The sequence below is a fragment of the Hippocampus zosterae genome, chromosome 2, assembly GCF_025434085.1.
Source record: "Hippocampus zosterae strain Florida chromosome 2, ASM2543408v3, whole genome shotgun sequence".
NCBI lineage: Eukaryota > Metazoa > Chordata > Actinopteri > Syngnathiformes > Syngnathidae > Hippocampus > Hippocampus zosterae.
In genome coordinates this window covers 17,328,490-17,343,613 of record NC_067452.1, presented here as the reverse complement: position 1 = coordinate 17,343,613, position 15,124 = coordinate 17,328,490, and the positions used below count along the sequence as shown (strand labels likewise).

Genomic DNA, 15,124 nt, shown 5'->3' with positions numbered 1-15,124 from the left:
ATGTGTCATATCTGCTTCGGTGTCCAAATTCTGCGGAGTTCACCATGCATTGTTCAGACAGAAACTGTTATCTCTTCCATGACAACTGACGACCTGAAGCACCGTAATAAATAAATACATTTCGCTAATTTGGCATGAGGTATTTCACTGAATTCTATCAGATGAATTAGAATAAGTAGCTATGGTAGATCAAGTCAACATACTTTACCTCTCGGTATGTTTTCAAAACACCCGGCATTTCATAGTACACAGTCGCTGCCCCGGAGTTTCTGGCTACAGCCGCACCAGTTTTGGAGTCGACCTGGAGTACGGCATTGGCTGAGGAGCTCCAGATACCGTGGCCTCCTGCAGAGAAGAGGAGATTGAAAAAGTTGCCCAAGATGGTCAAACTAAAACCGTTCAGGGGAGTTTACATATTTACATTCGCAAAGTCTCTCACCGTCTTCACTGTCCAGCTGAGCAGTAAAGCAAATGACGTCTCCCACCACCAGCCTCTGGGCCTCTCCTGGCTGGATGGCATGCTCCACAGGAAGCGGAATGTAGTCTGCCACAACAGTGTTTTCACTGTCGTGCACAGACAGCAGTGTGAGACCTGTGTTGACGGTCCGGACGATCAAAGTATGGTTACTCGGCCCAAACCCGACCTGCACCAGATCATCCCTGACAGACAGGAACAAAACAGCCATTAGAAAACTGTGCTGGCTTGTCCAAATATTTCTTTTGTTTTTTTGACCATGAACCATGATTCAAATTTAACGCACGGAAAAGAAAGAAAGCCATGATTATACTGGTGATAAAGCAGATACAGCAGCATATTTCGACACGCTGTTCGTATTGGTGCTCTGATTTGACATGAGTTAAACTCCGGAAGCAGTTTGCATATGAAGCATAACAAAGCTCAAAGAACTGCTGCTGTCGATTGTATTTGGCATATAAATCTTCCATTGGTAATCGAAAACCGAAAATCCGACCAAATGTTGTGGACAATAAAACAAGTATTTGAAAATAAACAAGCAGCAAAGTGTTTCAATTTTGCAGGTATTTTTTCCTAAATAGGTGTTGCTGTTTGCCTCCACCGAAAGAGCATTGAACTCCCAGCTGAACTACATGTACCTGTCAAATCCGAGTGTCTCTTGGAGATTTTAGAACAATTAAACACAGCCTATTCTTTTTGTCCGTGGAGTCTCAGCCTTGTATGACACCGATTTTGATTGGTTTCCCCTCAAAGTGAATGTCAGCACCTTGAGTGCACTGTAACAGAATTAATTTGTCGCGAAGAACGATGAGGAGACTTTCCTTCCGTGCCAAACACTCCCACTCATTGAAGTCACTCACACCACAACAGAACTCCTTGTGTTTGAAATCATGGAGAGGGAACAGCCTTGTAAATTAACTTAGTGAATTACAAGGTGCGTCTGCCTTATGAATCCAAACCATATTGGCAGTGTTGAATTGTTGATTTGCAGACTTCATTACGCACAGAGCCTTGTTAGAATTTGTGTGAGAAATTTCTAACTGCTCACAGCTCCAGCATTGAATTGTCAATATTTTGGCTTGATTGCCTTTTGGAAATTACACGTGAAAATAGAGCAGTGATTAATCGACAACTAGTCGATTATCAAATGAAGTAAAAATTATTTTTGATCAACCAACTAATTCTTTAGAGACCTTGTTTAATTTTAGACCGTCCAGACCCAACCAACAGGTTTAAATATTCTCAGATTTCTGGAGTCCTGCATGAGAGCAGACTCAAAATCTTTGTGCCAAACCCAAATAAAAAATTTGCAAACATCTGCGTTTACACTGGAAAGCGAACATCAGCATTTTATCAAATTTACTGATGCAGTGGGGCAAACAAGTATTCAGTCAACCACCAATTGTGCAAGTTCTCCTACTTGAAAAGATTAGAGAGGCCTGTAATTGTCCACATGGGTAAAGCTCAAACATGAGAGACAGAATGTGGGAAAAAAACAGATCAAACAAATCAGAAAATTACATTGTTTGATTTTTAAAGAATGTATTTGCAAATCATGGAGGAAAATAAGCATTTGGCCAATACCAAAAGTTCATCTCAATACTTTGTTATGTACCCTTTGTTGACAAGAATGGAGGCCAAACGTCTTCTGGAACTCTTCACAAGCTTTTCACACACTGTTGCTGGTATTTTGGCCAATTCCTCCATGCAGATCTCCTCTAGAACAGTGATGTTTTGGGGCTGTCATTGGGCAACACAGACTTTCAACTCCCTCCACAGATTTTCTCTGGGGTTGAGATCTGGAGACTGGCTCGGCCACTCCAGGACCTTGAAATGCTTCTTACGAAGCCACTCCTTTCTTGCCCTGGCTGTGTGTTTGGGATCACTGTCATGCTGAAAGATGGAAGGAGATTTTCACTCAAAATCTCTCGATACATTACACAGATCAGTCGTCCTGGTCCCTTTGCAGAAAAACAGCCCCAAGGCATGATGTTCCCACCCTCATGCTTCAGTGGGTATGGTGTTCTTCGGATGCAATTCAGTATTCTTTCTGCTCCAAACACGACAACCTGTGTTTCTACCAAAAAGTTTGATTTTGGTTTCATCTGACCATAACACATTCTCCCAGTCCTCTTCTGGAGCATCCAAATGTTCTCTAGCGAACCGCAGACGGGCCTGGACGTGTACTGGTTTCAGCAAGGGGACACGTCTGGCGTTGCAGGATTTGAGTCCCTGGCGGTGCATTGTGTCACTGATTGTAGCCTTTGTTTCTGTGGTCCCAGCTCTCTGTAGGTCATTCACTAGGTCCCCCCCCCCCCCCCCCCCCCATGTGGTTCTGGGATTTTTGCTCACCGTTCTTGTTTTCATTTTGACACCACGGGGTGAGATCTTGCATGGAGCCCCAGATCGAGGGAGATTATTAGTGGTCTTGTATGTCTTCCATTTTCTAATAATTGCTCCCACAGTTGATTTTAGTGATGGGGCGAGCGACACTGGTACGTAGCACAGTGCCGAGAGCTCAATAGTGAAACCCTGTATCATGCGTGTATTACTTGAAGAAAGAATCACGTGACCAATCCGGGAACTGAATCGTTTGAATGTGCTGCGCCAAAGTGTGTTTATAAGTACACAAACTGTATCAACATGTCGTGGGTTTGTTGGCTGGAGTTTTGAGAAATTATGGATCGTTTTAAGAAGTTTTCCCCAGTGTGGAATAATTTTGATCTTGGTGAATCTTTTTCTCCTTTGAGCATTGTTTACTGTTATATACCGTTTTTTGTTTACGGTGGCACATTGCACCCACTTTATCAGTTTATCAAGTGAATGACCTGTTATACATATGATAGTCAGTTAAAGAGCTTTACAGTTGCTTTATTCATTTTATTTTATAATTGCGAGATCTTCCATAAATTAAGTCCAACGCTGACTGTCAGAGGCAAACACACCCAGAAAAGAAGACCCGTTACAATATAGGAAATAGAACCAGAAAACATATACACATCTGCATCAACTTTTATTTAAAACTCTGCTCACTATCGTTATCTGAACCATATGAAAGAGTATTTTCTGAGGCTGGAGAGCTGGTGTCGAAGAGGAGAAATTGCCTTGGAGCAGAGACACTCCAAAAACTTTTGTTGCTCAATAAAAATTCATAAACGAATCACTTTTGTCTTTTATTTCACATGATTTAAGCAAATTTTTCGACATAAGATAAAAGCTGAATTGTAAATCACATTTGCTATATTTTACATGCCAACTCAGTTTAGCATTTACACAAACGAGGAATTTCTTTACCTGCAATGATTTTATAACGACTGCAGGGGTCACCATTGGGTGACCAACAGTGTCAATTTAGACACTCGTCCCATCACTGGTTGATTTATTTACAACATGCGTTTTACCTATTGCAGATTCAGTCTTCCCAGCCTGGTGCAGGTCTACAATTTTTCTCTGGTGTCCTTCGACAGCTCTTTGGTCTTGGCCATAGTGGAGTTTGGAGTGTGACTGACTGAGGTTGTGGACAGGTGTCTTTTCTCCCAATAATGAGTTAAAACAGGCGCCATTAATACAGGTAACGAGTTAGACCTCATTCGAAGACGTTAGACCTCTTTGACAGCCAGAAATCTTGCTTTTTTGAAGCTGACCAAATACTTATTTTCCGCTCTAATTTGCAAATAAATTCTTTAAAAATCAAACAATGTAATTTTCTGATTTGTTTGATTTGTTTTTTCCCCACATTCTGTCTCTCATGGTTGAGCTTTACACATGTGGACAATGACAGGCCTCTCTAATCTTTTCAAGTGGGAGAACTTGCATAATTGGTGGTTGACTAAATACTTATTTGCCCCACTGTATATCAAGACCCAAACTAGCAAATGAAATATAATTAAGTTTTGTTGGTCCTTTTTTTTTTTTAAACAAAAGGCAGCCAGCTATCAATACGACCACCCAAACTCATGATGTTCAACCATGTTTTAAATTTTTAATTGGAATGATCTTTGAATAATGCCTAATTTAGGACACAGATTGGTGCGACAGCAACTCAGTCTCCAAATCTGCGGTGTCAACACAAATTTAGAAAAAAGTTGTTTGAGAGACACGAGTTTCCATCTTGCCTGATGTCGAGGTGCACTTGAGCAAGACGCAGAGTCCCCTCAAACACACTGCAGAGATGCAGAAGCATTTGTGCAAGTTCAAATCTGACCACCTATCCTTATCCCTCCTTGCCTGCAAGTGTGCATGGTCTCGGTCGGTGCGGTGAATGGCATTCAAGATCGAGAGTGACAATTCAATGAAGTGAATTTTATATCATTAATTAACATGTTTCGCTAAATGACATTTCGAAAGAAATCCAGAAAATTATGTTAATTATCCAAAGTTGTTGGCACTTGGCATCGTACAACAGACTCCTCAAGCAAACACGTTTGAGCGACTTGTGGCTTTTGGCGCATCAATATTCACGAGCACCGACAGGGAGAGTGGAAACTGACCTGTTAGTTGAGAAGGTGAGACGGCTGTTGGAGCTGTGCAAGACCTGTCCAGTGCTGGTATGAAAATAAACGGTGAAGGTGAGGACTATGCCCAAAGGAAAGGCTTTCAGGCTCTCCTTGGTGTACGTATGTAACGCTGGACTGGTACTAAAGCGCACATAGGACACCGGCACCACCTGAGGGATGAGGATGGTGGCTGAAGAGGGCAGTGTTGCCTTCAGGGACAATGTTAACTCATGACTTTGTACAGCTGTTTATCACAGAGCAGACGGCCTACAAAGGTCCCTTGAACATAAACGTGGGTGCACATTGGAACAGGAAACGCAGTCATAGACACCATCTCGACAAAACTGAAAAACATCACCGATAACTTTCTTTTTAAGATCATTTGACTATTTCATTAATACGAGGGGCTTAAGAACTAGGGTAATTATGAAAGCATGTTCGTGGCAACTAACTGGGGCAATGCGTCTCGTATTATGGATGACCACTATTTGAGGAATTAGTCCACTTGCAGCAGTACAAGTATTTTTTCTGGATTAAAGATGTAGTGAAAATTCGGTCACCGAAAACGTGATCCGAAAATCCGAAACAGGTCACACAGGTCAAACTGACCTTGACTGCAATGATGAGAGTCTGATTGACACCAAAAGACTCTTGGGAAGTAACGAGCAGGGATGAAATGCCAGTGATTGATCCAGAGACCAGGAAGCCCTTTTCATCAACTTGAGCAACAGCAACCTGGTCAGCGTGATCCAGGATACGGTATGACAGTGCACCCACACCGTCTCTAGTACACAAGACAATACAATAATCACAGATCAGTTCGTCTCAGCATTTCATTGAGCAACAAGATAAACATGCAAGTTGAATTAACCTGTTTGTTTGAAGTTTGAGGACTGCGTTTGGGGTCATGAGAATCTCTTCGGCCTGGACTTTGGGATTAAGCATGTGCAGTTTGTCATAGACCTTTAGGCAAACGTCATGACAACATCATTATTTGGGCACAAGTAACACGTCAGAGTCTAACACACTGTAAAGTTGGGTGCATTGGTCTTGAATATACACTCTTATCCCTTCATAATATTCCACGGACAAATAACTTCACTGCATATTTGTGTCAAATCTTAATACAAGACCATTTTTAGAGCTGTACCTGAATTTGGACCTCATCTTCGAGCTCTGCAAGATTATCCGCAAGTTGACCAAGAACGGGGTCGACAACTCTGAGGACAACCTTGAGCCCAGTCCGCCCTCTTGTCCGACCAGTCACAGTCATGCCGAAATTGTACTCCGAGTTAAGCGCCACGTTAGCCTGAGATTTTACAAGATCAAATCAAGTAAAACATGAATGAGGGTACAATAGTGAAGGTAGCTACTTCAGTAAATGCAGAGACACCATGCTGCAAGTCAGCCTGATAAAAGGAACCACTAAAGAGAAGCATACAACGGAGTGTCTCGACTGCACATCCAAGATGTCCTTTTTGGTAGTGGACCAGTGGAAGCTAAGTCCCGGCAGAGCATTCGCAAATGTGAAGGGTGTTTGACTATTGGTCAAACCCATCACATATACAGGCATCTACAGAAGGGAACAAGATGCAACAAGGGCCAATGCCAATCATCTTCTCCAAATGTTTATTTTATTGGAAACAGTATTTACTTAAAATGTACATTCACAAGGCTGTACCTGCGCTCCCATCTTGATTCGGATATTGGGTGCTTGAATTCGAATGGCAGTCAAACGCACAACTTCAACTTCCACTTGATCCTGAAAAACACAGGACTGCCATGAGCAATTGCATCTGTTCGAAGAAAACTCACCTGCATCACCCCATCTTTTTGTTTGTTTGTTTGTTTTTTTACCTTTGACACAACAACCAGCTTGCCCGTTTCAGCATCGACAACTTGGATGAGTCCCGTCACCGTGACGTTACCAGTGGTCATACCCTTGACATGACCAATGCCGTTTACAGAAGCGATGTCCTCATTAGTGAGAGAAAACAGAACATTGGACTGAGCCTGCAGGCCACCCTCAGATTTGATCTGGAGACAGGGGTATAATTGAGTTTCTCACAAAAGAGATTTTAGCAGTGTCATTCGAGAGCCAAGATATTTCAGAAAAGTCATGGTCGTTCATAATTACAGTCAAACAATCATTACATGAACCTTTTCCATAAACTCTCTGAAGTGGTACATCACTTGTGTATTTTCCGTCCATTCATTTTTTAACACTTATCTGGGTTGCGGCGCAATAGCAGGGAAGCCTTGACTTCCCACTCCCCAACCACTTCATCTAGCTCTTCACAGGCCAGCCGGGAGACATAGTCTCTTCAGTGTGTCCTGGGTTATCCCTCTACGGCGGGGGTCGGCAACACTTGGCTCCGGAGCCACATGCGGCTCTTTAGCGCCGCCTAGCGGCTCCCTGGAGCTTTTTAAAATGTTTGAAAATGCAAAAAGATGGGGGAGTGAAAATATATTTTTTGTTTGAATATGGTTTCTGTAGGAGGACAAACATTCTTAACATTTTCCAATGCTGTGAAAATATGTCAAATAAATATTACATTTCAACATTTCTGTGAACGAATATTTGCGTCATAGCCTGCGACACACGTTTTTGGCAGAGCGGTATGCCAGACAGGTGGCTGTTTCAAGAAGAAACGGCCTTTCATGTCCAATTCACCAAGGGAACTGGCAAAGAATGGCAATCAGAAGAGAGAGAAGCGTTTTAAAATGGTATATGTCAGCTACGAAAGTTAACATGCTGAGAAAAGTGTGTCCCGTGCATCGTTCATGTTAGCCGCCGTTCTGGCTGTTGGCTCATTATGGTAAGTGTGTGTGTTTATGTGCGTATGCAGCCACGGGTCAATCGCGTGAGGCTGGTTGATCGAAAAATAGAGCTTTGGTCAAAAAAGGTTGGGCCCCCCTGCTCTCCAGGATGCATTGCAGACAAAAAAAACATTTAATCGCGAAGGCTCATTGTGTGTTTGTAGCTAACTTAGTCATTTTGACTGTAGGCTAATATAGATACATACAGCGTGTGTTACCTTCTTTATGAGGCTTTTAGTTTGTTGTGGCTCCAGACACATTTGTTGCCGACCCCTGCTCTGAGGCCTCCTGCCATGCTCGGAACACATCACCGTGGAAGCGTCCAGGAGGCATCCTAATCAGATGCCCTAGCCACCTCATCTGGCTCCTCTCGATGTGGAGGAGAAGTGGCTCAACTCTGAGCCCCCCCTCCCGGATGACCGAGCTTCTCACCTTATCTCTAACAGAGAGCCCGGGCACCGTGGAGAGGAAACGTGTTTCGATTGCTTGTAACCAGGATCTCATTGTTTCGACCACGGCCCCGGCTCGTGATCATAGGTGAAAGGAGGAACGTAGACGGAACTCTAGACTCGTGAATCTAGAGCTTCGCGTTTTGAGTTAACGCCTTCATCACGACAGACTGATTCAAAGTCCGCATCACAGCAGACTCTGCACTCATTTGCCTGACAATCTCCTGCTCCATCCTGCACTCTTTCATGAACAGGACCTCAAGATTGTACTTAAGCTCCTCCATTTGGGGCAGCATCTCATCCCCAACCCGTCGGGGGCAGTCCACCCTTTTCCGACTGAGAACCATTGTTTCAGATTTGGAGAAACTGATTTTCATCCCAGCTGCTTCACACTTGACTTCGCTCGAGTGAGAGTTAGAGATCGCAGTTTGAAGAAACCAAAAGCTCCACATAATCAGCAAAGAGCAGAGACGCAATACTGAGGCCACAAAACGGACCCCCTCAACGCCTCGGCTGCACCTAGAAAGTCTGTCCATAAGGGTTTTGAACAGAATCGTGACAAAGGGCAACTTGGCGGAGTCCCCTCCTCACTGGAAAAATATCTAACTTACAGCCGGCAATGTGACCCAAACTCTGACATTGATGCAATTGGGTCCAAACAGCCCGTATCAGGGATTCGGTACCACATGCTCCCAAAGCACCCCCATAGAACTCCCCGAGGGACACGGTCGAACGCCTTCTCCAAGTCCACAAAGCGCATGCACCATTGAGGACCCTGCCAATGATATAGAGCTGATCCACTCTTCCAAGTCCCAGAAAAAAAACACACTGCTCCTCCTGAATCTGAGACTTGACTTCCCAATGGACCTTCCTCTCCAGCTGCCCTGAAATTACCTTAATGACCAGGGAGGCTGAGGTGTGTGATCCCCCTATAGTCGGAAGACATCTTCCGGTCCCTCTTCTTAAAAAGAGAGATGACCAACCCGGTCTGCCAATCCAGATGCACTCTCCCCGATGACCACGTGTTGTTGCAGACGCATGTCAACCAGGACAGCCCATTGCATCCAGAGCCTTGAGGAACTTTTGGATGGATCTTATCCACCCCAAAGGCTTTGCCACCGAGGAACTTTTTAATCCACTTCTCAAACCCATGATAGGAGAGCCCACCTCAGAGTCCTAGGTGGAGTGAAGGAAGTCTTCGAAGTATTTTGCCCACCGACTCACAACGTTTTGAATCACGGTCAACAACGCCCCATCTGCACTAAGCAGTGTTCATGGTATACTGCTTCACATTCCTCAGATGCTGGATGGTGGAAGAGAATTTCCTCGAAACCCTCCGGATGTCAGCTTCCATGGCCTCGCCAAACTCCTCTCACGCCTTAGGTATAGCCTTGGCGATAGCTGAAGCTGCGTTTTGCTTGGCCAGCCTGTACCCATCATCTGATGCCTCTGGGGTTTCACAAGCCACAAAGGCCTTTTACAGTTCATTATGGAAATCCATGACGAGTACAGAAGTCAAAGAACAAAAAGACTCGATTTCTGATTGGTGATGCCATTCCTCCCAATCATGCAGGTCCCACTTTCATTACCCACATGAGCATTGAAGTAGCCAGCAGCACGACGAAGTCCTGAGAGGGAGTGCTCCAGCACGCCCTCCACGGACTCCAAAAAGGGTGGGGACTCTGAACGTTTTTTTGGTGCATTGGCACAAACAATCAGGACCACCCCAAATGACAAGCGCTGAGCTGGTGGGGCGAAGAGTATGTTCACGCCTGCTCTGCGCCTCTGCAACTCCAGAGTGGAAGAGAGTCCAACCCCTCTCGAGAGAAGTGGTACCAGAGCCCAAGCTGTGTGTGGAGGCAATTCCGACGATATCAAATCGGAACTTCTCTGGGGAGGGGGACTCACAATGCCTCTTCGGGCTGAGCCTGGCCGGCCGGGCCCTTTTGGGTCTAGACCCAGCCACAAGGCGCTTGCCAATGATCCCCACCTCCAGGCCACTTGGGTATATTCCCCTTTGTAATGTTGAGCAATTTGAGGGGGTTGTGATTAGATCACAGTGATTTTTAATAAGCATAACAGCACACTTAAAGAGGAGCTGGAAAGGAGAGCATAGAGGACAATGCTGTTGCCGAGAGAAAGCCTGGCAACGGTCCCTTTTGGAAGATTGACTGTGGACCAAATAAACTCTTCTGGCAAGTTCAACTGAGGCTACCTTCTGTCAGCATAAACATCAATACGCCGCATTCAAACACACCTGCATCATTGCTCCAATCAGCAGAGTCATTTTCCGGGGGCTGAGTTTGAATGGTGGAAATACCTATTGAGAGAAACCAGTGACAGAGTTTATACAGTCGTTGTGAGCAGTCCTGATAATGAGACTTAAGCAGAGATGAAAGTGAACTTTCCTGAAAATTCCTGGGGGGGGGGGGAAATATATATATATACTGTATATATCAGGGATGGCAATGGCTAGTGATGAAAATAGAGAAAGGGGCGTGGCCTGGACGGGGGCGTGGCCACTTACAAAAGTGGCACGAAACATGCTGAAGATGAAGTGTATTCAATTTCCACACTATTTGAAACTTGAACAGAAAAAAATGAACACATTGTTCACTATTCTTTCAAGTGAAAATTTGTGCAATTTTGCTTATGCATTCCTGGTGAGCACCAATATGTAACTTCAAATTTGCTGCTCAAAATCAAAACTAAAAAAGGAAAACATTCCCTGCCATATTTAAGATTTGTTCATTACTTGTATTCATAAAGTGTTGTGTAAATGTGATAAAAAGCTGTTGACTCTTATCTCATACAGGGATAGTGAAGTCCCACACTCTTTACTATGTACATGTTATGAATGTATTTTATTATATAAAGTGGATGTCTATTTACAGTATATATAACAATATACAGTTTCATGAGGTAGAATAGTTTATTTTCTCTTCATTTTCAGATTTTTAGCAAGCGCTAATAGCTTATTGGTCCTCTCCGTCTTTTTCCACTCTCTTTTTAGCCAACTCCTCTTGTTTTTACACATGCTCCAGGCCAGGTGTCACCAACATTTTTGAGGGTGAGAGCAACTTCATGTGTACCGATTGTGTGAAGGGCTACCAAATTGATACACGTCTGAAATAACATATTTGTCCAAAATACCTTCAATAATATGAGGATGTGTTATTTTTAATACTTGATGATTTAAATTGTCAGACTTTGATCGTTTTTCGAAATGTCTCACAGTACTGCCAATGTTTGCATTTTTAAATCATAATTTCTACTAGCAAATCACAATGTCCAGGCACTGGCGGGCTACTCAAGTGGTCTCCGCGGGCTACCTGGTGCCCGCGGGCACCATGTTGGTGACCACTGCTCCAGGCTGTCGAAAAGAGTTTGAGATCGAGTAGTACTACTTTTCAGTAGAAATGTCTGTTTTCGGTGTTTCACAGAGGTTGCGTGACTCTGTAAAGCTTTCCATCCTCTCGATCCGGATAGAATGACATTGTCACACACTGTACATAGAGCTTTCCCGGCGACATCGAGCTTTTTCACGAAATCCGACACAAGCACAATGGTTCCTCTTTACTGTTTACTGGGGACACCGTCAGCTTTCTATCCAACCAGTCCCATTGAAACGTGTTTTTCAGATCCGCATCTATCTGACGCACTTTAGCTTCGTCGCGAGTCTCGATAACATTCGGCATTCACGAGAAAGGGGTTTAGGAAGGCGAACACGGATTGGTTGTGATTTGCATTTCCGATATAGCGACCAATCACAACAAGTAAGACATCATACACGTCCAATCGCAGGGCTGTTTACAATCGGAAGATGGAAAGACTGATCGGGAGAGCTCGTGAAAACTCGACGATAAGTTACCTGACCCCCCTAAAAAATTTTCAACAGATTTATACTATTCACAAAAATGATCAATTTAAGAAATAAAACGGCGGATTTCCGCGTATCCGTGGAAAATTGCCATCCCTGATATATATATATACGGGGCCGTACCTGTCCGATCACGCATAAATTAGTTTACACAAAACGCTATTCAAATACTCGACATTCAATGATTAATCTGCCTTTTGTGTGCACAATTTGTGACTTCCGTTCTCGCCGAAATTTCAAAATCTCAGACATGGCGAGGCAATGACAATGCGAGGGGAGGGGTGTAGCGAAGCCACTTGAGCGAAGCGCGCTTTAGCAGTCGATAGACGACAACAACTGAGCTAAGCTACCCGAGACGACACAACGCTCGAAGTCGGGCGGACACGTTTTTCTGCTAATCTGTGCGTTTCCTTTTTTGTCCAAATACAGATTTTTTACGACAACTGTCTTGTCCATTGTGTCTTTTATTCGTTCCACTAGGGTTTAGCAATTGTGTTTATGTAGAGATCTCTTTTCTGTTACTAGTGTTCGTGCCTCAACATGTCTACGCTCGTGAAAGCAAAACAACGAACTCAAACGCGTGTTCGTTCAATGTTGTCAACTAATATCCGGATTAATTTTAGGCAATTTTTCCTCAATTTTCCAGAGGAATTTTCATGTAGATTTGAAAATCCGGAATTCCGGGAAAATCCTTTATTCCTTCAGAAACGCCAGTAAACAAAATACCTCAATCTGTTGAGGGGCAGATGACAATTTTCTCTCATTTCTGTCCACTACAACAGCTGACAAGGTTGTCTGGCCAATAGAAACACCTTTTACCAGGTAAACCGCAGTGTCCTTTTCTGTAGACTCTGCTACTGGTCTGGAAAAGGAACATAAAGGCGTGCCCATTAAGGTTAAGATATTTTGAACAACAAAAACACAGAGTCTCACAGCCCTTACTTCAATGACACGATTGAAGACGCTGCCTTCACCTTCAATTTCAGGAAGTGGAAATAGCTTGTTGGGAAAGGCTTCTTGTTATCATCCAACAGTCTGACATAACATCTTACTGACTTGCCAATTTCCACCTGTAGAGGAGACAAATGAGGCCACTCAAGAGGGAAATTAAGACCAACTGAACTCCATAAAGATTAAAAGTTGAGCACTCGGACAGAACAAACAGAGCGAGTGCCACTTGGGCACAAATGTGTGTTTTTATTCATCCTGGACCAAGGATCATCATGTCGAGCGGCTCCAGCATCAACCATAAAGAGGAATTATCAGACTGGAAACTGACCTTGTCGACCACTCTCAAATTCACCTCCAGGATTTCAGAAACATACACTGTGGCTTTGGCTGTCGATGGGGATGCCAAACAAAGGTCATGAACCATCACTTGCACCACACCTGGGTGGATGGGGGCAATCTGGGGACATGAAGAAATTCAGGAGAGAAATTCAAACTGGCAAGGGTAATCATTCTTTATCACTTGTGCATCTAGACTGTGAATTTCAATGTCCCATTTCCTAATTCACTTGACTAGAACTCCAGATGTCCCTACATACCAGAGCTCTTCCTTGGGTGTCCTGCAATACCACTTCTGCAACATCTTTAACACTGGTTTCAATAACAAATTGGCCCGATCCCTCACGCAAGGTAAGGTAACCCTGCAAGGAAAACACACACGTAAAGCTTTTGAGCTAAGTCAAAATTGGTATTGGATCAGACTTTCATTGCACAATTTCAGGTCACTTGTATGGTTGTGTTAGTCGCATCAACAGGACCCCACCATAATTCTGTTTATTTCTCCAGACATGTCTGAGGCTAGCGGGGCCCCACTCAGAAGAATGAGCAGGGTCAAACTAAGATGAGCTAAGATTAAGTCATTTGCAGAAAGAAAGAATACTTAACACCAAATGCATGGACTAAACAGTAATCAAGCAGTAGAAGAAAAACTTCTCTCTTACCCGCATATCTGGGTGGTTGTATAAGGTCAGTGTGTCAGGAAAGATGTGCACATCTTCAACTAAAATGAGTTCCAATGTTGCTGACACAGGTGCAAATGTGCCAACCTATCACAAGAACAGTCAAAACAGAATGAAGATATACAGAAGTACAAATTTGGATGAATATAAAATGCATAAAGAGTCCACACGTTTGACAACATCACAAAAGAAAAATGCGTTATGTAAAAAGTAAAAGTTCATGATCAAGTACTGGTAGATAATCACAATGCATTCAGACCGAATCTGCAGAATGATCTGATACATTTCAAAAGTCAAGCGATATTGACTGTAATTGTGCCATAAAGATGGGGAGCTGCTAAATTCTTGTGGCAAAAGAAACTCATGTATTTCTACTTTTTGTGAGGCATTGCACAAAATCGAACAAAAACAAACAGCTGAAAACATGAAGGAATTGAGCAGCCACATTCGGTGCCGTTGGTTACCAAAGCACTCACTTCATATTTACAACCAACATTAACATGCGCCTTTCCTTGTCAAGCGGCTGATAACGTTTTGGTAGAAAGCATTGCTGTCAATGAGGCCTTGACAATAAAAGGCCAGTGTAAAAGTGAATACACAAAACACTGTACTTTGGAGAATTTGTTCCAGTTATATAGCAGATGTGTACCAAGGAGGGTTTTAACATCTCTCAGCACCCCGCACAGGCCAGCAGGTCACAGTCACAGCAAGGAGAGAAAACAGACTGCTCAATGATCAGATCAACTGAAAAATGCGACACTTACTCGACTCTGAATTTTGGCTGCTTTCATATGTGACAGCTGGTAATCCAGCACTGTTGCCGTGATGGCAACAATCCCCGATTGATGATGCACAACAACGGTCTGTCGGCCTGTTACAGATGACAGAGAGAGGAACTGCGATGCAAAAATCAGTTTGATAATTTTGGACATCAAAGAACGACAGCAATGAAAATTCAGTGAAAGCTTCTTTCCAAAAAGCTCATCAAGAGATATTTGGGATTAGGTCGCTTCAAGTATACAACTATAACAACTTTT

At 43.5% G+C, this 15,124-nt stretch overlaps 1 protein-coding gene across 2 annotated transcripts in view; it reads right to left on the bottom strand.

Moving 5' to 3' along the window:
- LOC127596241 (nuclear pore membrane glycoprotein 210-like) overlaps positions 1-15,124 on the bottom strand; it is a 49,532-nt gene that overhangs the window by 8,421 nt on the left and 25,987 nt on the right. For both annotated transcript variants that reach the window (XM_052058503.1, XM_052058502.1), the window contains exons 10-25: positions 14,852-14,958; positions 14,070-14,174; positions 13,668-13,769; positions 13,400-13,528; positions 13,063-13,190; positions 12,847-12,982; positions 10,498-10,560; positions 6,829-7,008; positions 6,653-6,733; positions 6,413-6,544; positions 6,122-6,280; positions 5,843-5,934; positions 5,581-5,755; positions 4,966-5,141; positions 440-660; positions 209-345 (exon numbers count right to left, since the gene is read on the bottom strand). In XM_052058503.1, coding sequence (XP_051914463.1) covers positions 209-345; positions 440-660; positions 4,966-5,141; positions 5,581-5,755; positions 5,843-5,934; positions 6,122-6,280; positions 6,413-6,544; positions 6,653-6,733; positions 6,829-7,008; positions 10,498-10,560; positions 12,847-12,982; positions 13,063-13,190; positions 13,400-13,528; positions 13,668-13,769; positions 14,070-14,174; positions 14,852-14,958 — 2,123 coding nt within the window. The remainder of the gene's footprint in view (positions 1-208; positions 346-439; positions 661-4,965; positions 5,142-5,580; positions 5,756-5,842; positions 5,935-6,121; positions 6,281-6,412; positions 6,545-6,652; positions 6,734-6,828; positions 7,009-10,497; positions 10,561-12,846; positions 12,983-13,062; positions 13,191-13,399; positions 13,529-13,667; positions 13,770-14,069; positions 14,175-14,851; positions 14,959-15,124) is intronic.